At 38.4% G+C, this 27,996-nt stretch overlaps 1 protein-coding gene across 5 annotated transcripts in view; it reads right to left on the bottom strand.

The window, feature by feature from the left end:
- LOC124801730 (palmitoyltransferase ZDHHC6) overlaps positions 1-27,996 on the bottom strand; it is a 118,612-nt gene that overhangs the window by 69,212 nt on the left and 21,404 nt on the right. For 3 of the 5 annotated variants that reach the window (XM_047263098.1, XM_047263099.1, XM_047263095.1), the window contains exons 2-4: positions 10,143-10,324; positions 9,697-9,792; positions 5,256-5,423 (exon numbers count right to left, since the gene is read on the bottom strand). In XM_047263098.1, coding sequence (XP_047119054.1) covers positions 5,256-5,423; positions 9,697-9,792; positions 10,143-10,324 — 446 coding nt within the window. Of the gene's footprint in view, positions 1-5,255; positions 5,424-9,696; positions 9,793-10,142; positions 10,325-27,996 lie in introns of those variants that run through there. The other 2 variants (XM_047263096.1, XM_047263097.1) reach the window with 2 other exon arrangements.

Below are 27,996 nucleotides of genomic sequence, written 5' to 3'. Positions count from 1 at the left end.
TTGAGTTTTTGCCCCGGGTAGGCTTTGGATTTGATTTGATTTGATTTCTTTATTAATCCGTGAAACAATTTACATTGCATGGATTTCGTCATTGAATAATAAACAACTTAACTGTTTAAATTTGTTTCTTACACAATAGTTGACAGTGAAATTTTCTTATAACCTAATTTACATTTTTCAGTCTTATATAATTATTATTTCTCCATATAGTTTAACACAGAACTTTCAGATTTTAAGTAACATTTTTCAATTCAAGTACTCCATTACTGTATAGTAACTTTTATTATGTAAAAATTTTTTTAGTTTTTCTTTGAAGGAGGTGATTGTCTCTATGTCTTTTATGTTTTGCGATAATTTATTATATAATTTGATGGCATTGTACAGTAGACTCTGTTGCGTTTTAACTTTATTTTTTCTATCCAGATGCAAATTATTGCAGTTCCTAGTTTCGTAACCATGTACAGAACCATTGTTAACATAGTGTCCAATATTTTTTTTTAATGTACATAACATTCTGAAAAATATATTCACATGGGACAGTTAAGATTTCCAGCATTTTAAAAGTTGAAGGCAGTGAGCCATGCTGCCACTCTTGGTCATTATACATACTGCTCTTTTCTGCAATTTGAATATAGCTTCAATATTTTTCCTGTTCACTCCCCAGAATATTATCCCATAACTAATAACAGAATGGATGTACGCAAAGTATACTGATCTAACACATGAAATATCGCATGCTGAAGTAAGAACTCTGAGGGCATAGCTTGCTGTAGAGATTCTGTTACGAAGTATTTTTACATGGTCTTCACACATCAACTGACTATCAACTTGCATGCCAAGAAATTTTGTACTTTCCACCCATTGTATGGTTTCATTACCTAACTTCAAGTTATTATAATATGGTTTTTTGTTTATGTAAAAGTTCATAGCACTTGTTTTCTTAATATTAAGCATGACTTGGTCATTAGCTGCCCTCTCATATACACTTTTTAGTGTTTCTTCAGCTTTCTCTCTTAGATCTACATGTGATGTCACTAATTAGCACATTAGAGTCATCTGCAAACAATATTGTATGTTCATGCTTTATACTTTGTGGGAAATCGTTAATATAAATTAGAAATAGTACTGGACCTAGGACACTACCCTGTGGTTTACCTATATTTATATGTTTGAGGTCAGAAATATGTTTTTCAACACAGTTGGAGTTACATGATAAATGTGTTATTTCAGTCATCTGTATTCTATTTTCTAGATATGACTGGAACCATTTTTTTACAATCCCCCTTATTCCTGGTTCATCTAGCTTAACCAATAGTGTTTTGTGATCCACTGTGTCAAAAGCTTTGGTTAGATCGAGAAATATACCTGTTGTATAGTTTCCTTTATCGAGTGCTTCTGGGATATATTTAGTGAGATATGCTGTTGCTGCTTCTGTGCCTTTCCCTGTTCAGAATTCAAACTGGCCCTTGGCTAGGAGGTTGTGCTTATTTAATTAGCTCATAAGTCTATCTTTCACAATAGTTTCTATTATTTTTGCAAAGCACGAGAGCAGTGAGAGTGGCCTATAATTTACTATATTTCCTGTGTCTCCTTTTTTGAAGAGAGGCAGTACTTTAGCATATTTTAAGTAGTCAGGAAAGTAACCCTGCTTGAATGATAATCAAGATTTACATATGCAGTTTTCACATACAACACTAAAACAAAAAGGATCCTTGCAAGCAGGAAAAGAACTGTATAACAAACTACCTAAAGAAATTAAGGCAATAACTGGCATGCATAAATTCAAAACTGCAGTGAGTGACTACTTGCTACAGAATTGTTACTATAGTATTGATGAATTTTTATCTACAATGTAAATATGTGAAAAATTTTAAATAGTTTATACAATTAAGGCCAAAATAAGAAATGTGTACATTAGATGTATCTGTGTATTATATGTGGTCTATTACATATATGTGTGTGTCTGTATAATAAAGGCCAAAAGTATGAAATGTGTGCATGTAAAATTTATTTGTGAAATGTTATTCCCATATGTTAGAGTTATATTGCTATATACTGAAAACCATACAACAGCTTTTTCTGTTAAACTTTATTGCAAATTATTTGACTTGTCCTATATCATTATGTACCCCTATACAGTGTATGATTCACAGGACCAATAAATATACAATACAATATAATATAAACTAATGGTGGTAACAGGCTCTCTATACAGTCTTTAATTAGAAAAATTGGAACTTCATCTAAACCAGCTGAATTTTTATTTTTCAGTTTGCAAACTACTTTGTACACTTCTTCCTTTGTTGTGAGCAGTAATACCATTGAATGTGGTACACTTTTGTTTAGCTTTGTGATCCGAGGGACTTTTTGCAATTTTTGCATAATTTTGTACCTATACTGCTGAAATAATTATTTACTTGCCAAATATTTTGGATCTTTCATTAGAATCCTGTCTTTTTTTATTTTTATGTTTGACACATTCATTTTTCTGTTGCCGGTTTCCTGTTTTACAATCTTCCAGACTGCTTTGCTTTTGTTTTCAGCACTCAGCACCGGTTTGGAGTTGTGAGCCCTCTTAGCAGCACACAACACTTTCCTGTATGTCTTCCTACACCTTTTATAAAAGAATAAAAAGATGGATTTCTTTGACTGTGTTTGATATAGCTGAGGTACTTCAGTGTTTGAGATGATTTTTTGATACCTTTCGTCACCCATTTGATTTGTTCAGCTGTTGAGAACGGACGTAACACTTTAAGAAAGATTCTTAAAATTTTTGTTTGAAGAGTGTCATGAAGTTCTTGAATTTCTCATTTGCATCTACCTCTGAGTATACTGTTTCCTATGTTTCACCTGCTATTTGTTTAGCAAACTCCTGCCTTTTTGGTTTGGAAAAATTTCGCCTCAACCGCACCAGTGGTAATGGCAGCATTGGACGATGAACCCCACTGAACTGTAGGTGGAGCAGGGAGCCTCGCAATGTTAGTGACCACAGACTTTTCCAATGTTTTTGGAGGAAGGTAGACTATGAAGTAACTGCAGCAGCACAAGTACACTGACAAATGCAGATACTAGTGATAACACTAGCTATCTCTGATTGTGTAGCAGCATCAGTTTTCTGTACTGGCTGTTTAATAGCTGATGCAAAGAAGGTAGCAAATGTTGCGGGCTTTATGGTCTTATACATGTTCTTGGCCTCACCACAGGGGATCCATCATATGGTTTTAATCTCCCATATCTTCTGTTTTTCAAGGAAGACACAGAAGTCCCTACTCAAAACAGGGTTAGCCCCACTGCAGTTCACACACTATGGAGGAGATGAACATCTGACTACTTCACGGGCAGCCTCACCATATTTGCCACAAGTGGCTTCTCCCTTACATCCAAGTGTGGTGGACTGGGGACGAAGAGCCTCATATAGTTACGTGAAGAAATCCTGCCTTAATATGTTCAGGGAGTTCTGTGCTATTAAAAGTGATGATTAACGAGTTAGATGTAATCACAACACCCTGCGCTCTTAATAATATTCTGCACATTTAAAATGCCTCCTAGGGTCCATTCAACTTTCAGGTCTTCCAAAGATGGATGTCCACCAGGTCTCTGCAGGTCACAACACCTTTACTGTAGTTAAATGTGGAGTGGAGCTCAGTCTCAATGGCATATTACCCAAGTTTTTCGGCCTTCTGGAGGTTTGTTATTTGTTGAGAATTAGATGATTCCACCAACAGTGCGTCATTTCATAATGACTTAACTGATTTTAAATTACCAGCAATCGCCTCTAACTCTTTTGTATGTAAAAAGGTGATACTTTTTCAAAACCCCCCTCTTTCCATGCAGCCAATAAAAACCTCTCTGACCAGCAGCATGCATTCTGTTACTGAACCCGCTTGAATTCTTTAATATCCCTGAGTCCAGAGGACTGGCTGCACAAGCCCTCTTATTTGATTGGGTATTAGTACCTACCAGCAGCCCACGCATTCTGCTGGGAGGTGGAACAGAAAACTTAGAAGGATCCATAAACAACCAGGGAAATAGAAAGTCCACCTAGACAGAGCACACATGCCTAGGTAAGCCTTATACAACTGAGGTGCAGCAGGTTCCCCAGAGGTTGCCCACTAACGACTGCTCCACCTCATCAGCCAAGCACCTCATCAACGTGCAGAATACCTTGAAATTAAGAGGATTTTCATAGAGGTTTTTACCTTCCTCACAATCCAGGTGGTCAAGTCAAGATTCCTATTCTCTCTGACACACAACATTCCAAAGTGGTCGCTGAAGCATCCCCAGAGCTTAGGGCATCAGGGGACTGGCGGTGCTTAGCAGTCCCCAGCTCAGGAACTCTGGACTTGCCAAACCTGTGCCCAGCAAACAAATGCTGAGCCCCTGAGGACAGTCCAACTAACTCTCTTCTGAATTTTATCGGAAAGCCTTCCAAGTACTGCTCTTTGTGGCAGTCAATCTGAAAACAACACTTTCCTGTCTGTCAAATTTGAAATCTGGACACATGGGGAGTATGCCTTAGAATGTTGATAGGGTGGGCAGTAATGTATCAAGTGCTGGTAATTTGAAAAGTGTAAGATACAATAATGAAGATCGTGAGCTGTTTGTTCTGAAAGTTTAGCCTTGGGCCCAACCAAGACCACAAAGGCTTGTAGTATTCCCAAAAAGAAAATATAGTACTTACGCACTTTATATGTGATAGCCACCATTTCCTTTTCTATTTGCAAATAATGTTCCTGAGCCTTATAATTAAGGTTTTGGAAATGAACGTTATAAGCTTTTCAGAACCGTCCAGGACCTTTGGGACAAGACGGCCTCAATGCCATGAGGAGAGCACTATTTGTTCTTAATAAATTGCATTAATATTGGTAGCTAGTTGCTGTTTTTACTTTTTGTAAAAATTAACTTGTATCTTTACACAATCATGGTCACACCATTACAATTTTCAATCTATAGCAGTTCATCAAACCTCAGGCTGTGCCTGTTTACAAGCAATGAGGAGCTAACATAAGCATATATATGTTGTTCAAAGCTCTTTGTTTTTCTGATAGAAGACAAGACTTTACACAGGCAGAAAGCAACAAGAGGAAAAATTTCTCTTAATAATAGTGCTCAGTTATTCCACTAATTTAATAAATTGCTTCTGACCACTTACACTGTTAAATAATTTCCCACATCTCAAAACTGATACATTTTGAAACTTAAACAAGCATAGAAAAGATCTCATCTGCTTAATAATAGGGGTCCAGTATACTTACCCGATTAAGTGCTCTGTACAAACAGCACGTCAGCTCAATGCTTGCTTGCAAGCAGCCACATACAGCAAAAAATAAAAAGGCAGTAAAATACCCATGGTTACGATGTCCCACACAATTGTTGATCCATGGACAGTGATGATCCATCTTCATCACACAGTGACCACCTGCCAATAACAGAAATTCCAATTGTTTTTCTCTTTAAGGATAGAGAAATAGTCATTTTAAGTTTAAATATCTAAAATATGAAATATTCTTCTTACATTTTTCTTTTATAGTCACAAAGTTGGGAATGACAAAGTAACAACACATAATGAGAAAGATGCCTGGTATAATTGAAAATTAACAGTTATATTACACTACGACTTTGTGGAGTAACTTTGGCAATTAACAATCATACTGACTTAAAGATTTGTAAGTATTGAATTGCTAGGAAAATTACTTTGGGTTAGGAAGAAATTAATTTAATGCTGAAGAAATAAATTAGAAACATACTTGCTCCAACTTTTTAAAATCAAATAGCTGAGGTGTAATGCACATTTAAAATTTTAAACAATGGAAAATCCAGGATTGAATGTAACAATATTATGAAAAGGATAATTGCTAGTCACCATATAGCAGAGATGCTAAGTGACAGGCAGGCACAACAAGAAAGACTGTCACACAATAAGCTTTCGGCGAACAAGGCTTTTGTCAAAAATAGACAAAAAACACACACAGTGTGACAGTCTTTTTGTTGTGCCTATCTACAACTCCGCACCTCTGCTATACAGTGAGTAGCAACTATCCTTTTCATTGTTAACATTTAAAATTTAAAAATACAAGTAAGCATCAGCCAGTTTTCACTATCTATATACAACAAAACCGTTTCCATCACAATTACAGATAAACCAAAATTTCTACCACTCGGTCAATAATCTGGTAATGATAAAACTAAAAGATTGTTGTGGTTGGCCATCCTTCTCATCTTGTACGGGAAGTCTCCCCTGACCCGCAGTTCCGCGTGACTTTCCCAAAATTTACCCCTTTTCCTAGACCTCTCCAGTCCTTTCCCTTCACCCTTCTTCCTTCCCCTTCAACCCTTCTGCCTGAAGAAGGAGCCACTGGCTCCGAAAGCTTGTCAATCACAACAATCTTGTGTGTGTGTTCTGCCGCCACTTGGCGAGTAGATTTTTATCCATCTAGTTAAATAATTTTATCAGTCAATAATATAGCATCTAACATGAAACAGAAGATACACTACGGTAGTACAGTCAAAAGATAAAATTTGAGGATTAAAATACAATCACACAATCTGGTGCATTAGGATTAATAAAATAGTAATTCAGAAGCAATACGTGTTCACTAACCTGAATATCTACCGATAGGCACACCTTTATAGATGGGACAAAATCCAAGGAGTATGATGATGCTCAACAACATGTTTATGAGTGCCCTTGCCGATTATAAATGTATGAATTTTGTGAAATGCACAAAGTAACCATTCAGAAGTAATCCTACTGTGATAGTGGTGGTGATGAGAGGTTGGCATCGCTCCACAGCATCCCTTCGAATGGTTGGAAGTTAAAATTGACAAAGCATGCTGTTACGAATGATGGAGAGCAATTACATAGAATACAATACTATGAAAATGGATAGTAAGAAAAATGTGTATCTGAGAGGGAAAACACAATGAGTCCTCACCATTACACTTTTGAAAAGTAGCAAGGTCATTAAAAAATAGTTAAAACTGACTGCTCACAAATTACATTAAAAACTTTTTAACATCTTGGTTTTATGTTCGTTTGACTACATGTTCATAGTAAAAAAGATCATACCTGAGAAAATACGAGAGGTAAAATCACACTACTGACTAATTGTGACTGGTTGTTCACTTGATAAAAAACATTCCATAAGAGCAGGCCCCACAAAAGATAAAATTTTGAAAGTTTTACAATAATAGTGTTGTCAGCTACAATTGATGACAAATCTTTGGAAAATCTAAAGGCCACTCTTTGTTACAAAATAAAATGCATTTAGCTAAAAGACAAGGTTATATTGCACACACTGTATACTGGAGGATCATTTTGTCTAAAAGGGTAGCTGCAGATTGTGGGAAAAGGTCATTTATCAGTTTGGACATCACCACTTCCATCCATCTCTGTGGGTGGAAGAACAAGTATTGTGGTCAAATGCTGTGATTTATTGATTACAGCTTGTTGATCATTATTAGAAAATGCTCTTCTTCGCATACTCACATCTTTTCTTCTCATTAGTAAGATAAGAGCATGAAGGGGACAGGATGATCTTATTCTGTGCTATCCCAACATGCATCTTTGGCTCCTGCATCCCTATGTCACTGCCCCTGATTCCCATTTCACGAGATCCAACAAGTATACTGCTTTCCCTTGGTTCTGAATGTTTACGACAGTGTCTTGAATGTTATGAATCATTCTCTCTTTTGGGTATATTTCCACTACTGACTAAAGGGCACAGAGGGGTTTGTGACGTTTTCTCAAAATGAAATACAGTTGTCAACTTCACAATTTTATATTGAAATTTAGGAAAAAATTCATCAGTAGAAAATGGTCAAACAGGTATGTAAAGTACTAGAAGCATACTACAAAAAATAATAAATATTGGCTTATAGCACATATAAGCAGATATAAATATCTTCATTAATGAAGCATAATGCCATGACATATCACCAAACATACACACTGTATGCAATAATTACAACCACAGATTTTTTTATAGTGAATTAATCGCACTTATATAAATGTCAAGTTGATGCACTAGAAGCACTGAACAAATACTTTTTATGTGCTTTTATATAATTAAGGTATACTAAAATAGTTATGCATGTGATAAAAAGCCCCTGCTGCCATTTTCTAATAAATTATATTTTCCTAAGGTTTGTAGAGTTCCACTCATGACAGATTAATCTGTCACAGTGATGACAATTTCATATTGCAAAAATATATACCACCTTACTGCAAAAATACTGCCTATGAATGAAATCATAACTTTGTGATGTGTTAATGACTCTGGTAATAAGAGGACAGGCAGAGCATCCTCACAATGAGAAGACTTGCCTTCCCATATTTTACCGAGAGTAAAGCCACTGCCTTTATTCCTCAGGCTATCAGTCACTTGTATTTCAACAGCCTCCTTTAGAATACAGACCCATAATGAACATAGTCTATCTTCGCAGCTCCATTTGTTCATATTTCATTCAATCCCTTGTAGCAACATAATGTTCCGCAACCACAGATTTTCTCGGTTGCTTGAGTTTGGTGTGTCTCCTGTGCTTCTGGCACATTTCTTCGATTGTCTGCACAGTCTGCTCATGTCTGCCCCACCAACTTGGATGAACTACAGTAGAAACTCAGTTTATGAAACCCCATCACTGTACCTAATAGGGCACAAACTTTCAGAGGTGGACAGAAAAGGCATTTAATGTTACACTGAGCCAAGATATTGCGGACTAAGGATGTATTCAAGGACAATGGGTACGGAGGGAGACATACGACTTTCAGGCAGAAGGTGCAGGCCGAGAAAATAGAACACAACAATATGGTTAAGACAATGGTGTATCCATCATAAGTTGGCAAAGTGTTGAACAAAACTGACAATTTTGAAACAACATGACATTAAATGCTTTCTCTGACAACTTCCAAACACAGATGCATTATTCTGTTTGGTGAAGGATGACTTGGGGCACCATAAACTGCGTGTCTATCACATTCCATTCAAATATGATAAGGTATAAATTTGGCAGACTGTGCAGACAGAAGATGACAGGCGCCAGGAGCACGGGAGACATACTGAACTCAAGCAACCAACAAAATCCGTGTTTGCAGATCGTACAGCTACAAGGAACTCCATGAGATATGAATAAAATTGAAATATGAACAAACAGAAGAGCTACAACAGCCTTCATCATTTTGCGACTGTGTTCTAACAGAACCTGTTTACATGCAAGCTGTCTATAGCCTGATCCTTAGAGATAGCCGTTTCACTCTCAGTGAAGCACGGAACCCACTACTCAATCAACTGCAGTCACACTCTTGACTGCGAATGATTTCCGAACCCACCGGGATGACAGAAGCACTAAGGGAGCAGAGTTCACACCCAGCATTCAGTGAGTGCATCCCCTCCACCACACCACCTGACACGATGCTCAGCCCTGCAGTGAGGAAGGGGGTAGGGAGTATTAAGACTATAAAGGATGCACAATGTAGCAAAGCTGCTCATTCTACAGTATCACCTGAAGATGGTGACATGGTGCTCTTGCCAAAATAGTGTGTTACGTTAATGTCTGCATTCATTTGGCAGCCGACAGCAATACAAACATTTTACAGTTGTTTACTTTTGTTTCCAACCATGCATTTTAAGAAATCCTCAAGATAAAAACCAGTGCCAAAGAAACTTTCCTGGCTCCCAGCAAAACCCATATACTTACATTTCCCACAATGGTGAGATCTTGGAGCTTTATAACCATGACACACATTACAGAACTGCAGGTATTCCGAATCATCTGGATTCTCCTATCCACCATCAAAAGAGAAAAGAACAAAGTCTTCAGTTACTGCTAGAAATGTACAAAACTAATTAACAACACTGATCCTGAATTTTGAAAGAGTTTTAAGTGACACTAGCTCATAACAAAACAAGGTTGACCCAAAACTGACCTTACTAACACTACTTAATCTGATAAAGATTCTATAATAATAAGTGGTTCAATACATATACCTGGTTACATTTAATGATAATAACTGGTTACATTTGGTCATAAACCTGCATAGTGTGTTTCAGTGCATTTCACCATAACAATATGTGAAGATAATTACATTGAAGTCCCAATTAATTTACATCTACAGTAAAGAAACTGTTGAGTAGATTACTCACTGGTTGCCAGTTTGGTGGTAGGTATCCCGGGCCATCAAATATGGCATTTAGGAAATTACATATTGTCAATCCACTAAATAGCATGAAAACTGCCAAGTTAATAAAGCCACTAATGGATTCTGCTGGTGGCCACCACATACTGCAGCAGTGTACCATCATGAAAGTAATGATTTTGACAATTCCTGTTTTAATCAGAAAAATGAATATATTACATCTGAAGAACCATATGTCTTAAATAGTCATAGCTCAGCAATTGTAAAGCAATAAATCAAACAACAAGATTCTTTTCTTAGCACATAAAAGGGTGTATACAACATTCGGGAACACTTTCAATTATTTATTGCACAAGAACTAAACATTGTACATATGTCATACATATTGCATTTTGAAGAGAAACTCTGAAAGTTTTATTTTATTTTATTTATTCATTTTTTTTTAATTACAAACATTTGATACGCGAACCAGGAGTGACCCGGCAGACATTAATACGGTAATCTCGTACGCGCTCCACATTCACTTCACTCACACTGGGACATCCACTTCTCTTTGCTGGGCACAAGCAACCCATCGTAACGAATTTTTGTGCCAGAGGTAAATGGCCTCCCTTGTTGGTGGTTTCTTACTGTACATGGTTCTAAACATACGTTCAACAGCTGTAGCACACTTGTTTTTGTCAAACTCCAACACACATAAAGCTCACTCCGCACCTGAACTCGCCATGTTTGCAACTAGCGCTGACTATCGGCAAACTACCAAACTACGCTTTGGCGGTATACATTTAAAAAACACTTTCAGGGTTTCTCTTCAAAATGACATATGTATGATATCTGTACAGTATTTGGTTCTTATGCAATAAATAATTGGAAGTGTTCCCGGACTTTATGTACACCCTTTATTACAGGATTAAACCTACTGTAAAAACATGTCCAGCTTTACATTTGACAAGTTTTGATAATTTATTTTTCCTTTTCACTACTTGTTACTGACTTCTTATATTCAGACTATCTGCTTCAATTTATCACTTCAAACTTTTTGTCAGGTATCAGAATATTACTCAGACTATCAGAAGAGTTTACTTAGCATCAAGGGACACAGTTGATAATGGGCTTATTTCACGTTACAAATTGTTTGTAAAATTACAAGCCAAGTCATCAGATCATCAAAAAGTATCCTATTCAAGAAAAAAATAAGCACCTCTGGCAACAAGTAAGACCTATTTGGAACAATGCACAACAATGGGACAGGAAAAATTAGTGAGGAAATGTGGTAAACAATGAAGTGATCAATGATAGTTCTCAAAATTGCAGACATTTTTAATGACTTTTTTCTGTGTGTAGGAGACAAATTAAGCCTGACAACATACTTTTTAGGTAGCCTACAGTTTCAGCGTTCGAAAACAAGTTTGATAAAATTCAACTATTTGCTACATCTCCAAAATAAGTTTTCAACGCTCTTAAAACTAAACGCTTAGCCTAGTGATTACATTGTAATTAGTGGTAAAATAAAATCAGTTCAGCTGAACGCTGTAATGTTTTAATTTACTTAAATAATGAATCTTTTCAAAGCAACATCTTCCCAAACACATTTAAATATGCCATTATCAAGTCACTTCACAAAAAAGGTGATAAAACATTGATAAAGACTTACTGATTCATCTCATGAGAGACAGTATTTGAAAATACAGTGCACAACAGAACTTATAAAACTCCCACTTTAAAAAAAATAAAGTAGTAAATAAATTGGATTTCAAACATAATTGTCAACTGAATTGGCTGTGTAGATGATATACTAGAATCAATTAACCAAAATTTATAAGATTGAGAGTATTTGTTTATTTGTGTATTGTTTCGGATTGTGTGAATCATGATGTCTCATCATAGCCAAGATACAATCATACAGAGTACCTCTGAACATATATGTGATTAGCTCGATGAATATTTGACTGACAGGACTTGGTAAGTTATAGCAGATGGGCACTGTTCTACTGCAGATAGACTTGCGCAAAAATTCCACATGGTGAAATGAATTGCAGCTCGCTTTAAATAGGAATACATGTGACATAATGCCTACAACAAAGAGAAAGAACCAAATAACATCAGACTAGAAGCTTAGTGAAGAATATCTTCAACACAACACACTGTACAAGTATTTAGGAGAAATACTAGGATGCGATATGAAATGGGACAGTTACAGAAAATCGGTGTTCAGTCAGGAAGGCAAATGAAAAACTTCAATTTATTGGAAAGATTCTGGAAAAATGCAACATGTCTGTAAAACAAATCACCTACAAGATGCTAGTGTGACCAAATCTAGAGTACTGTTGCTGTGTTGAGGGTCCTTTTCAAGTAGGCATGACGATGGGCATCAAACAAATTCTGAGACATTCGGCTAAGATACACCACAGGTTGGCAGAGTCAATATGAAAGTGCAACAGTAATGCTAAGGGAACTTAAATGGAAATCTTTGATGAAAAATTGTGAAGCCACAATGCATTAATTTCGACAATTCATATTCAAAGACGACTGCATGACTATTATGCTGACACCACCTTATATCACATATGTAGCTGTCATGAGAATAAGAGAGATTTTAGGGTATATACAGAGGCCTATATAGTCACTTTTCCCTTGCTCAATATGCAAATGGACAAAACAGAAAATAAAAAATACAATGTAACATCCACCGTGCAAAAGACAGTACCTTGCAGAGTGTACAAGTAGATACAGATGTAACATTTTAGATAATATGGAATAATGGGCATATCAGTTTCATTTTGTCTTATATGCATGGGAGAAAACAAAATGCTTCAGTTCCATGTTGTTCATGTTGAAATATGCACTCAGAATGTGAACCAATCAGACACAGGTTGGACTGGGTTGAAATGGGGGAGGAGATTAAAAGGTGAGGTTATCGGTCTCATCAGATTAGGGAAGGATGGGGAAGAAATGCAGCCATGCCCTTTCAAAGGAACCATCCTGACACTTGGCTGGAGTGACCTAAATCAGGATGGCCACATGCAGGTTTGAATGTTGTAATCTGGAAAGCGAATCAAACGCGGCACACCACAGAGTTCTATTTTGGATCCTCTGTTGTTTCTCATATATGTAAAAAATTTCATTTGCATTGTCAGAAGGTGCAAATTTTGTCCTTTTTACAGTTAATACAAGCATAGGAATAAAAACTAGTAGCAGTTTTCTTACTGAAAAGTAGTTAATAAGATATCTGATGAGACTCAGTATACATAATTCAGACAGTTAATACAAGCATAGGAATAAAAACTAGTAGCAGTTTTCTTACTGAAAAGTAGTTAATAAGATATCTGATGAGACTCAGTATACATAATTCAGAGCTTCTTAAACTTCAAGAGGTATAAGGATAGTCTACTATTATCGATGAATAATTTGAAGTAGAAAGAGTTACATTATCTGGAAAATCCATATCCTACTATTAATATAATGTCTTAGGTCAGTCACATTTTCAGTATGCACGATTCCTGAGATAGGTGATATAGAACATTTATTGGGGAAGTTGGACTTATGGTGGTAGAGTTTTTAGCATACTGAAGCATTAAAAAAAATTATACTGGTTGCTTGTTCTAGAATATCCAGCAGAGCCATCTTAATAACAGAATTTCGTACTTTGAAAAATGCTTTACAGCATGTACATCATCATTTCTCTTTCCCCCCCCAAAAAAAACCTGTGTTATATAAGTATGTTACAATGTCACACTAGGATCAAATACAATCTCCCTAAATAAATCAATAAATTAACATTAACACAGAAAGGACTAATACACAAGGCTACGTAAGAACTCAACAATCTGTCAGAGCATATTAAATGTCACATTGGCGATATGGTTGTCTGCAACTGAATTTAAAAATTTTTTGCATTACTACTCTTTCTCCACTGAAAAGATGCTTCACAAAAATTCTTAAAACTGTAGTGAAAGAATTTGGATTAATCAGATTTAACAATGGGGTTATTAGTCACTCATTTCCTAGTAACACTAATAGCTGTATAAGAGATTGCATGTCAGTATAAGAATGGCCTGTGAACCACCCCCTCCCCTTTCTCCCAGAACAGAATCTTGTTGCAGAAGGCACGATCTCCCCATGTTGTCAGCAAGGGAGGGTCACTGCAAGGGATAAGGAAAAATTAAGAGAGACATTACATGTGGTTTTTCTGATTTCTGGAGGAAAAAGGCAATTTATGGCATTAAATGGTGGTGCTCTACCTATGTAACAAATTATTGAAATACGAATATGGTAAATGATGAGACATGATTAAATAAAAAGTACAGTAAAGAAAAAATGAAGAAGATGGTAATGAACATATGAAATACACTAGGATTGAAAGCCTCCAGGGATACAGGGTTCTCAAGTTGTATCTATTGATAAATTCAATTTTCCTAACAAGGAAATTAGACTTGTGATAATAACTGCTTTCTTGTAATTATTTTAACAGTACTGTAACTACCAATTTTGTGTGTGCGCACACCACTTCACAGTTCGTGTGTAAAGTTTGTGCTTGATTTGGTCACTAGAGGCCATATGGCTTGCTAATACGACAGCAGTGCACACGCAGCTTGCCAGTCGTGCCCCCTGTTGGATCTGATGTCCATATAGGCCGGAGTGCAAGGCTCCTCTGGCCACTTGTGTATTGATAATTGTATTGTACCTTGTCTTCCATGTGCTTGTACTGTTTGAGCAATAGTTTAGAGTGTTCTTGGGTCAGAACACTTTTTTGGCAATGAGAATGAGATTCAGCTCCACGTTTCACTTCCGTCATTGGTTCTTTGAGTTTAATTCCTGGAGAGGCAGTGCTTAAATCACTTTTTGAGCAACAGCAGGTGCTGACATTTGCTATTTCCAGTTTAACAACTACACTGGCAAAACCTGCGGCCCCATCAACAACATATCCACTGCTGTTTCCTCCAAACAATGATGCACCAGAAGACTGGGATGCTTACAAAAAACACATGCGGCAACATTTCCAGGTATCTTGGGTGACAGACATAAACCTGTGCAAGGTCCTTTTCTTGTAGTAAATTTCATCTTGCATTATCAGTTGTTATGTCAGCTCACTCCCTTACAAAAACCTTCAATTCTTTCTTTCAGTCAGCTGTGTGAGCTACTACTTTCCACCTATCACTGTAAACATACTCTCATTATTGCTACTCATGTGGAGTCTTACCTCTCCCAAAAACAGCCAAAACAGTCATACAGGCCATGGGCAGCAGAACTACGTGGTCTTAGACATCGTCATAACTTTGTGACAGATGCAAATCATAGGTTTTGCTCCTGATAGGGAAGTTCGAGAGCAAGCTCTACAGTGTGAAAATTCTACACTTGCAGGTGTATTGAACATAGATCAGTCATTTGAAGTTTCACAGGCTGCAAGTAGTCAGACAGAAGTCTGGTCCAAAGTTTCACAAATCAGTTCCTCTCACCCCCTCCCAGACTTCAGTCAGTTTGAAATGGAACAGACACTATTGCAACAGTCCAGCAGACATCTAAGCATCGTACACGTAATCATCGTCTACAATAACAACAGTCCACATTACAACAACAACAGTCCACATTACAACAGCAACAGTCACATGTACAACAGCAACAGTGACATGTACAACAGCAACAGTCACATGCTCTGCTGGTCTCATGCCCGCACTGCTTCATTCAACATGAATGGACCACGTGTCTCAAGCACTGGGCAATGTGTAATAGGTGCCATAAGAAAGGTCACTTTGCTTCTGTATGTAACTCCTTTCCAAACCTGAGTAAGGATGAAATGAACATGAATGTGCTCGGTGAGTCAGCAGTGACAGTGTCATAACACAAGTTATACACTGAAATGCATGTGTTTAACAAACCGTTCAAATGCAGGTGGACACGAGTGGAACAGCAATGAAATCTCAGATTTACGTAGATTTGGGTTCTGTTCCTCTGACTCCAGTGTCACACAAGCTGGTGAGTTATAACAAGCAACAGATTCCCATTCTTGGACAGTTTTCTGAACCTGTGACTTACAAGGCTGTGGTTCATTCACTAACATTCCTATTTGCTGACAATGCTTAGACCGAAAATCTGTTTGGTGTGGATGCTTTTAAGCTGTTTGGATTCTCCATCAATGATGAAATGCTTGTGGTTTTTGATAAAGTTCCATATCAACAGTAAGGTGCTCTCTGTGCCAAATTTGCCTCTCCGTTTTCTCTGGGACTGGGTTGTGCAACAGAATTTCAGACCTGTATTACTATGAAACAGTTTGTCTGCCCCTGTTTTTCCTGGGCCCGCATGGTGCCAGTTACTTTACGGGTTCAACCAGATGCAGAATTAGATCAATCTTCAATCCCTTGATGTTATTCAACCTATTTCCTCCAGTGAATGGTCAACACCAAAGGTGACAGTAAAAAACCTACCAGTAAATTATGCCTCTGAGGTGGATTTTAAAATCTATTAACGTACAGTCAATGATTGAGACCAGTCCTTTGTATTGCCCTGATGAGCTGTTAGCAAAATTATTGGGATGGTGTAGGGGGGGGGGGGGGGGGGGGGGGGCATTATTGTTCAAAGACTGACTTGGCAGATGCATATCTACAGCTGCTGGTAGATGAGAAATCTAAATGCCATCTAGTTATCAATGCCCCATTTAGGTTTTATCCATGCCAGCATTTGTCTTTTGGTGAGGCATGAGCACCAGCAGTTTTTTAGTTTTTCTTCTCTCTCTCTCTCTCTCTCTCTCTCTCTCTCTCTCTCTCTCTCTCCTGCATCAACTATTAAGATGACACAGTATTGTCTGGTGACTTTAAAGAGGATCATCTGCAAAACCTTTGTGCTCTATTTTCTGTTTTACAGTGTGCGGGGTTAAAGTACAATTTTAACAAGAGAGCTTTCTCAATCATCAATTATTTATTTGCATTTTGAAGTGTCGCATACTGGCATTAAACCACTGTGCCACCATACTGAATCTATTGCTGCGTTGCCACACCCCATGTTCACCATGAAATTACAGACAAAATGGATGCCGGTAGTAATCTAGATTACGCATGGCCAAAGCCTTTGCGACATCCACATGGCTGCGGGGAGGGTGTCACGATGCATCGACCAGATACGACCTCGTGTGGGCGGCTGCACACTGTGTGCACCTCCACCATCTCGTGCCTTCATCTGCCGAACCATCTCGTACATCATAGCTAGCGCCCTCGCCTTCACTGCCACTGCCGATGTTTTCAAAACTGTCTCTTCTGCTGTGGGTGCCTTCTTCAGCTGTCAGGGGCCATATTGGGAACCCAGCTACACTGTTGCAGCCAATGCTTCCATCTCTACCACCTCCAGCACAGTTGGTGCCACCAGTTCTGCTACCATCTCCTTCCCTGTGTCTGGACGCTGATGTGGATATGGAAGCTGCACCAGCATTGCCTGTCCTCCTATATGGCCTCTCACAGGTAGGTACGCACCACACACCAGTCCGCACTTGTGCCACATATGACCCTATGCACCGGTGGTGTCTAATCACATGACTCAACAACCTACGTCGAACGCACAAGAATGGATGTGAGCGCAGTGCTCACTTCTTCGTAAAGGAAGAAGAGTGCTGGAACTACCAGTTCTGTGTGCGCACCGCTTCATACTTCAGGCATGAAGTTTGTGCTCAGTTCATCTGCCAGAGGCCACCAGGCTTGCTAACACAACAGCAGTTGCATGAGCAGCCTGGTGGCTGCAACACCTATTGGAAGTAATGTCAATATATGCTGGAACACAAGGTTCCACCGGCCAATTGGGTATCGCTAATTGTGTTGGTCCTAGTCTTCCATGTGTGGGTACTGTTCAACCATTAAATCATAGTGTTCTTGGGTTACAATAAACACTGTTTGCATTAGTCATCCATCAGAATCTGTGATAAGGATTGTTTTAACTGTGTGCCACAGCTTTCATACATCTAGGCATTCAACAATATTTGAATTGTTGAAATTTTTATGCAGCGACACCTGATCTGGTGTCTAGTAGGAAGATATATCCACATGCGAGCTTAACGTGTACAGTGTGAATATGATACAGGAAAATCAACTTTCCTTGGGAAGTGCTATAGAATAAATTCTTTTATTTAGTGTTATCTTATCATCCTGAGTATGTTGAGATAGGTGCTTATTTGCCACACCTCTTCCAATTTATGCAGAAGCTGGCAACATAGGTACTATATCCTTACACCAGCTCCAGGGGATCGAAGCATCAACAGTTCCATCTGACAAACTGCCTCAGTTACCTCATCAATGTGACCATTACTTAGGATGCCAATGTTGCTCAATTCCAAATGTGTTCCCTATTCTGTAAAGGTTATATAAGAGCACTATGATATTATAGACTAGGCTGCACTGGAAAGCATCTTATTATTGCCTGGAGACTGCTGAGAATCACAGTATTGAAGAGATTCTTGAATGGAGCAAGTTTTGATATGGATGAACAATCAAAGTAGAACTATCAATTCCACTACACAAATGCCCACATTCACTTGGTAGAGAGTAGTGTTTGAAGAAATTCTTATTGAAATATGGATACCAACTGTTTATCCACCTTTGGAACCATATGCCTATATCTTGCAGAAGCATCAAATTTTTGCAGTACAGAGAAGAATCAATAGTGGTAAATTCCTGTAACTGTCATTCTTAATGGCATGCTTGAGATCCAGTCAGGTGGCAGGAGAGAGTATGTGCTATGGTGAGACTAACGTTGTCATGAGCAGAGCTTGAGTGCCCAGGGCCTAAGGGGGCTCTTTGTAAACACCAGTAAAACATAACATAGCTGACCACCATTCTATAAATGAACTCTAAATAACCAAATGTTAGTATGTGGAAGAAGACTGAATAACAAAAGTATTATGGCATTTTATTTATTTCAGGCCCACTATTAATTAGAAGTTGCTGAAACACTATTTTCAATGGAGTATTACCTACCTCCACCAGAAGGCTGTCTATTGGGTTCATATACAAAAGCTGTTGTTGTGATTCAGATCCCACTGTGATATACAGCACTTAATAACACTAGTGCATATGGCTTAGTGGACCTATAATGATGCTCCCATAACAGTAGTCAAGCTAAGGTACATGATACACAGAATTTTTGGAGACTTCATTTCCTCCCAGAAGATATTTCCAAAGTAATATAAATTTCTGTATACAAGTAGCCTTTGTCTGCTTGATGTGTGACACTCACACCAGTTTACTAATGAGTAGTAAGAACAGGAACTGGGCACAGTTAACAACTGTTAATGTTTGGTGATATAAGTACAATTTGCAATGTGGATGAAAAGGGCTAAGTTTGCAAAAGGGTACAACATGTGATTTCATCAATGAAATACAACAACCATGCTTTAACCTATGTCTGTGTTCCACGTAAAGGCATTTGGAGATATCTGTTGGACCAGCCAGGAGCGGCACTGTACTAGAAGCAAAGATCTCGTCAACATATACTGCCAATAAACATTAGTTTCTGTGGCAGTTACAATTCCATTTATTGCAATGGCTAAAAGGGTGGTATTTAAAACAGCCAACTGCAGTATTCCATTTTCTTGTTCACATGTTACTAGAAGTCGATCCAACACTAAGACAAAAGACTTAATTTGCATAGAAGGGCAATTAAGCTAATCAGTTAATAATTTCCTAACTGTGAAGTTTCTGTCAGTTTTCATAATTTGTATTGTTACACTTTATTTCTTCTGGGTTAGCAAAATTCCTTTTTGGCATATCTTGTTGAATGTTGTTAGTATGCCTGATTTCCCACTATTAGTGAGGTGATGGCAACATATTCTGTCAGGTATTGAGGAGGCATCTCTCACTGTGCTACTGCACCATTAAATTCCTCATCAGTAATATGAGTGTTGTATGTTTAACGCTTCATGGAGTGGAAGGAGAGAGTATTATATTCCCCAAAAGTATTATGTGCGAGTGCTGGAGACACTGGAAGATATCAGAGGCAAATTCAGACTCTGGCCACACTTTGTTGCTAATGAACTGCAGATTAAAACTGAACAAATTGCAGAAAAGTACGAAATTAAAAGGATAGGACATTGTAAATGAAAAGAATCAGCAGTTGCCAAGAGATTTAAAAGTCAGCATCATGCAATGATTGACTGAATGAGGGGAAATGAATGCAATAAAAGACTAAGAGGTAGCTTTGATAGATGAAATACATAGTCAGCCAAAGGTCAGACAGACACACAGACAAGGCCTAGCAGAAATACTTGGATAACACACGTAAGGCTGAATTCAATTCACAGAATGAGAAAATACAAAAATACCACAAAAGAAATAAATAAAAGGGAAATAAGATGTCTAAAAAATTAGACTGACAGAAAGTACAAAAGGTACAAAGCAGGAATGGGTCGACGAGATACAGATAGCTGCAGAAACATTAATAACTATGGGAAGGTAGGATGTCGCCCATATATAAATTTAAAGAACTTTGGAGGAAAGAGAAGAAGCTGTATGAATATTAGGAGCTAATACGGCAAACCAGTACTAAGAAAAGAAGGAATGACTAAAGTGGAAAGAATATATAGGCGTAGAAGGGCCATACAAATCAAACTAACTCTAAGACCCTCTTATGGAAAAGGAAGTAAATAAAAGTGGGATGGGAAATATGATACCACAAGAATTATTTGACAAAGACTTAAGTGGAAATAAGGCATGAAGTAGATGACATTCTCTCAGAATTATTAAGATCCTTGACAGAACATACCCTGATAAAATTATTACACTTTGTATGCAAGATATATGAGGCAATCAAAACAATCACAGACTTAGATTACAATTTTTTTATAGCAAAATGGAAAGACAAAGAGGCCAACTTCGATGAATATCAGTTTGGGTTCTTAAAAAATGTATGAACAGTTAAGGCAGGACTGATCCTACAATTTATCTTAGACAACTGAAGAAAGATAAACCCACTTTTATAGCATTTGTATATTTAGAGAGGGTTGTTGACAATGTTGATTGTAATACACTATTTGAAATTCTTAAGGTAGCAAGGATAAATTTCAGAGAGTGAAAGGTTATCTACAACTTATATAGAAACCACACTGCATTTATAAGCATCAAAGGATCTAAAACGGAATTCAAAATTGAGGCAAGAGTGAGACAGGATTGTAGCCTATACTCAGTGTTATTCCATATGTACACTGCACAAGCAGTAACTGAAACCAAGGAGAAATTTAAAAAATAATAATAAGTTTATGAGAATATTTAAAAACTTTGAGGTTTGTCGGTGATACTGCAATTGTATCAGATACGTCAAAAGACTTGGAAGAACCATTAAGCTAACGGGACTGCAAGATGCACATCAACTAAAGGAAAGTAAGGGTAATGGATGTAGTCATATTAAGTCACGTAATACTCAGGGAATTAAATTTGCAATTTGGGCAGAAAAATAACTGACAATGGTCACATTAGAAAGAACATGGAATGCAGACTGACAATAGCAATAAAAGCATTTGTGAAAAAGAAATTTGCTAACTCCAAATAAAAATTGGAAGATAGGAATTACTTCCTGAAGCCATGTGTCTCGTGTAGCCTTTTACTGAAATGAAATTTAGATAATAAACAGTTCCGACAAGAAGAAAATGGACCTTGCAATGTGGGTTACAGATGAATGCTGAAGATTAGAAGGGGAAACTGAATAACTACTGGAGGTATCAATTTGGTACTAGAGGGATGTGCGGTAGCTAAAAACAGGAGAGGTGACCATGACTTGACTACAGCAAGTAGGTTCAAATGGTGCAGATTGCAGCAGTTATGCAGAGAAGAAACAGTTTCCATGGGAAAGATTAACATTGGAGAGCTGCACCAAACTAGGTAATAGACTAAAGACTATTAACAACTATACATTTTATGCTGAGTATAAAAGACTTCATTGCTGGTAATTATAGCCATTTTGGCTGGAAAGGCATATCAACTTATGCACTTCAACTTTTCACACACTTAAGCAGGCAGTGTATGTGCAGTCACTGAAGCAACATGTATTCCAAACAGTACTTTTTCTGTTGTTTTGTAAGATACTGTGCTCTTGCCATTATCCATTTGAATTTGCTGACCTATATGACATGTTTTTAAGGTTGTTTTCAGTAAGCTGCAGAAGTTTCACCAGGAAGCCCTTACACATCCTCCTTACAGTCTTGATATCTCCCCACACAATTTCCATATTCTTGGTTAGATTAGATTTACTTTCATTCCAATTGATCCGTAGTGAGGAGGTCCTCCAGGATGTGGAACATGTCAGAAAAACAACAATACATGACAAATATTTACAACTAAAACAAATAAGCTAATCTACCATTCCACAGGTCCCAAGTGGAATGATCGTCATTTTTTAATGAACACTAAGAGTCATTTTACAAATACTAATGCACTGAATTTAAAATAAAAAGTTTATTTATTTATAAGGTAATAAACATGTAATACAACTACTGTAATACTTATTTACAATGAACACATTACTGCACTGAAATGGTGCAAAAGTTATGTTGTACTTATATACAAATCAGTTGGTTTTACTAAGAAATTCATCAATGGAGTAGAAGGAGTTGGCCACCAATAAATCCTTTAGGCTTCTCTTAAACTGAATTTCATTGGTTGTTAAGCTTTCTATGGCTGCTGGCAAGTTATTGAAAATGTGTGTTCCTGAATAATGCACACCTTTTTGTACAAGACTAAGTGACTTTAAATCCTTGTGAAGATTATTCTTATTTTTAGTATCGATTCCATGAATTGAGCTGTTGGTTTGAAAAAGTGATATATTTTTAATGACAAATTTCATTAAGGAATAAATATATTGGGAAGCAGTAGTTAGTATCCCTAGTTCCCTAAACAGGCTTCTGCAGGATGTTCTTGAGTTCACACCACATATAACTCTTACTGCACGTTTTTGTGCCCGGAAAACTTTAGCTTGGCTTGATGAATTACCCTAAAAAATAATCCCATATGACATTATGGAATGAAAGTAAGCATAGTATGCCAGCTTTTTCATTTTTATATCCCCTATGTCTGACAAAATTCGCATTGCAAACAGAGATTTGTTAAGACGCTTCAGCAGTTCTGTGGTGTGCTCCTCCCAGTTGAATTTATTATCAAGCTGTAATCCCAAGAATTTAACACTGTCCACTTCTTCTATCTTCTTGTCATCGTATGTTAGACATATACTCGTGGGACACCTCTTACAAGTTCTGAACTGCATATAGTGTGTTTTTTCAAAGTTTAGTGTCAAAGAATTGGCTAGGAACCAGTGAGTAATGTCCACAAATATTTTATTGGCTGATCTTTCTAAGACTACACTTGATTTGCTATTTATTGCAATGTTTGTATCATCGGCAAACAAAACAAACTTGGCATCTGGTAATGTTACTGATGAAAGGTCATTGATATACACAAGAAAAAGTAAGGGCCCCAAAATGGAACCTTGTGGGACCCCACATGTAATTAGTTCCCAGTTGGATGATGCCTGATAGCTTGACACATGTCTCTTTCCTAATAACACCCTTTGTTTCCTGCCAGAGATATAAGATTTGAACCATTTTGCAGCATTTCCTGTTACACTATAATCTTCTAGTTTACTTAAAAGGATATTGTGATTTACACAGTCAAATGCCTTTGACAGATCACAAAATATACCAGTTGCCTGCAATTTTTTGTCTAATGAATTAAGCACATTTTCACTGTAAGTGTAGATAGCCTTCTCAATATCAGAACCTTGATATGAAGGAAGACATTTGTGGCCATCGATTTGTTTCAGACGAAGAGGTGCATGTGCAATTCCACAGGCAACCACAAAATTTTTCCATTTTGCACTGACCATCTTGTCTCACAACAGGATAAATGTATCAGCAGTTATGGTGATTACTTTCGAAATAATAAACAGTTTACTTACTTACTGCCTCATTTTCATTTGACTGCCCCTTATAAAATAGTATTTGTAGCATCCTGGATGATTCAGTCAACGTCTTTCACTTGGTTTTAGTCGACAACATGAAACCACCAAGAAGGTGGGGTAATGGTCACTGTTAAGCTACTCATCACGAGCAGCCTTTGTATCATTGGTACTAAGCTTGAGCTACATAGTTTAACATCACTGGTGGCAAAAGCACTGTGTGCAACATTAAAGTATTTCTATTAATCAATAGACAAATGTCTAATTTCTTAAAGATATTTTCTGACAACTTCCATCTATTGCCCATATTTGTGCTGCTGCAAAAACTTGCCAAGGTGCTGGAGGGTGGATGGATCATAACTGCACAAATTCTTCAAGATCCTGATTTTCTACGAGGGTCATTCAGAAAGTAAGGTTCAATTTCTTATAGAACATAAACTACCACAGATTTATTTTCAAAAGACTGTTTTTATTTAATTCCTTACATGTTTCTCTATTTTTCTATATAGTTTCCATATTTGTTTAAACGTTTGACATAATGTTCCACAAGCTTTTGTATCCCTAAGTCATAAGTCCGCTGTCTGTGAAGCTAACCAGTCTTTAACTGCTTCTTTCAACTTGTCACCTGCTGTGAAGCACTTGCCACTGAGAAGAAACTACTTTAGGTTGTGAAACAAGTGAAAACCACTGGCTGCCAAGTCTGGACTGTACTCAGGGCAGACAATCTGTTTCCATCCAAAAGATCGGATCAGATTTTGGGTGCGAATGGCACAATGGGGTCTGGCATTGTCATGCAGCAACAAAACGCCAGACGTCAGAAGGCCATGTAGCTTATTTTGTATTGCATGTCGAAGTTTACTGAGGATAGTGCAGTAACTGGCTAACACAACTCCAGGTCAATCCCAAAACACAACTGCCATAACATTCCAAAATACAGTTGCTATAACACTGCACACTGAGATTATCTGCTTGGCCTGGACTTTGATCAATGATGCCATGTGATGCCATTCCATCGACTGACATGTAGACTCTGGGATGATGCGAGGCATCTTGTCCCATGAGAATATTCTGGGGAAAAAAAACAACCACCTTCCTTATGATGCTGGTCAAAAGAACAAAGAGCACAACCCATTCTTTCCATTTCTTGTTTCTCAGTAAGCAGCCTGGGAACCCAACAAGCGCACAATTTCGGAAATTGCAGCTTCTCAGACACAATTTTGTGCACAGCTGTTCTACCCAAATTCAAAAATTACAGAGCTAAAGTTGAAACTGTGAATCACTGGTGTTCACGAATCTTTTTGTAGACAACATTGACCAAATAATCTGAGATCACTGATGGTCAGCCTGCTCATGGTTCATCACGGGCATTTTCCCCACCCATCCTTGAAAGCTCTCACTTCAACATTTTGCTATCACTCATCACATTTGAGCCACACGCCTCACTTATCTGTCAATAAATTTCCACCACTGCAACGTTCCTTTGCTGTAAAAAACCAGTAGAGTGACCTTATCTGACAGCTGGCATGCTGATCATTTGTTTTAAACCATTTTGGACTGGCACTGTAAACAGCACACTACGACAATACCAATGCAAATGGTGGTGTTTGATGAGCAAGGCATGCCATGAATCAGTGTGTATTCATATTTCAATGTTCACGCAAGGTTCAGCAGAAGGGTTGAAGGGGAAGGAAGAGGGGTGAAGGAAGGGGACTGGCAAGGTTTAGGAAATGGGGGGAGTTACAAAACAGGCACCCAGAGCCCTAGATCAAGGGAGACTTACCGGACAGGATGAGAAGTAAAGACAATAATTATTACATTTCTATCTGCACAGATAGTTGAATCAGTTCCATTATTATGTGGGATATGCTTGATTTCATGTGCAAAGTATGTTTAATGATATCCCCCTGTGTGACACAGAAATTGCTTCGCGATTGCATACTACAGGCTCCCTGCCGACGTATCTCCAAGAGACTAATCTCGCCCTCAGGTCTCTAGTAGCTTGTAACCGCTGCCATTTTACTGTAGTCCCCACACCCACACACTGACGATGTGACACAGAAATTACTCCGCGATTGCATACTACACGCTTCCTGTTGACGTACGTCCCAGAGTCTAATACCAGCCTCTGGTGTCTAGTAGCTTGTAACTGATGCACCACTGCCACTTTACTGTAGTCCCCGCACCCTGAAACTGATGATGCGACACAGAAATTGTTTCGCACTCTCTCAACTAGTGCCACCCAAACACGTCAATAACCACCTGGCTTAGATGGTTTTTAGTGGGAGTTTGGTGTCCAAAAAGAAAAGGCATCTACTCCTTGGTTGGCATAGAGATGGTTGGTTGGTTGATTGAGGTTTAAGGGACCAAACAGCAAGGTCATCAGTCCCTTGTGTCAAAGGTGATCAATTCGGACGGATTTACATCTCAGAGAATCATAATAATAAAAGGTAACAGGCTAAAAAAAGTAAAAGTGCAGTCATGTTGTCAATGGTGAAAAAAGAGGAGGGAAGTCAGCAAGTGGGCAACCCCAAGGCTATGCTAGAGGCAGGAAATATCCCACCTCTGATGCAGTACAGGCAAGACCACCTGCTATTCAAGAGCGTTCAACAGCTAGAATGTAAAAGTGCGTGTTGTAACTAACCAAATCTAAAAAGCGATAAAAACAGAGTAAAAGGGAGAGAAAAGAGGATCTTGGCCAGGGAGGGGAGTCAGGAATCTCCAAACACAGCTTACAGTGGGAGACACCCCAACCCTTACCGCCCTGCCCCTACTCCAGAGGGAGATTAAAAACCTTATAACTGAAAATAAAAACCACTTTCATGGAGGAAACTGAGAACCAGTTCAACCATCCTGGAATCATCAGCCAATAGCAAAGGTAAAGTGCAGGGAAGTCTGTACTTAGTACGCAGAGCCAAAAGAAGGGGGCATTCCACCAAAATGTGGGCTACTGACTGGAAGGCTCCACAACCACAAAGTGGGGGTGGCTCATTACGCAAAAGAAAACCATGGGTCAGTCTGGTATGGCCGATGCGGAGATGACACGGATGGTAGAGTCCTTTCGGGAGAAGCTGAAGGAAGAATGCCACGGGACAAGTGTCACCTTAATCACATGAAGTTTATTAGACAGGGAGGTAGCCTCCCAAGAGTTGGCCCATGACTGTGCGAAGTGGGATTTGATATGAAGTCATAAATCCACTGCAGGAGGGGTTACAGAGAAGGTGGGGTAAATGACTGCTCCCCCAGCCAAACGATCAGCAAGCTCATTACTTGGGATACCCACATGGCCAGGGACCCAAAGGAAGTCAACGGAACAAGAATCATGGTGAAGATCAGCGAGACGGTCATGGATGGCGAAGACCAAGGGATGGTGGGAAAAACACCAGTCAATAGCCTGAAGGCCACTCATTGAGTCTGTACATAACGAAACGAGGTTGAGTCGGGACCATTTAATAAAAGTAAGGGCCCGGGAAATTGCCATGAGTTCCGCAGTTAACACCTCACAAGCAGTTGGCAGGAGACGATTTTCCATGCCAACACAGGACAATCAGCAGATTTAGAGCCATCAGTGTAAGAAACAACAGCATCCCGAAACTCCCATAAAATAAGGTGGAAAAAACAATGGAACACCATACACCATCGGGGGAACAGAAACTTTCGGACCTCGGGGGAGATCCATGTGAATCAATGGCTGAGGAACTGGGGGGGGGTAGGGGAGGGGGGGTAGGGGGGGGGGGGGGTTGGAGAGGGAACGTGGGAGACAGGACGAAGCTGAAAATCACGGCAAAGAAACGCAAGGCGCAGCCCAACCAGTAAACTCGCCTGAGGGCAGAAATCAGGTGAGCGACGTCCTTGGTCTGGGAACAGGACAGAATAGAGAGGATGAGCGGGAGAGAAACAGACAGCGATTGCTTAAGAAACCAGAAGGTGGGACCGCCGAACAGAAA

This window comes from Schistocerca piceifrons, chromosome 1 (genome assembly GCF_021461385.2).
Source record: "Schistocerca piceifrons isolate TAMUIC-IGC-003096 chromosome 1, iqSchPice1.1, whole genome shotgun sequence".
Classification (NCBI taxonomy): Eukaryota; Metazoa; Arthropoda; class Insecta; order Orthoptera; family Acrididae; genus Schistocerca; species Schistocerca piceifrons.
This window is presented reverse-complemented; position numbering and strand designations above follow the sequence as displayed.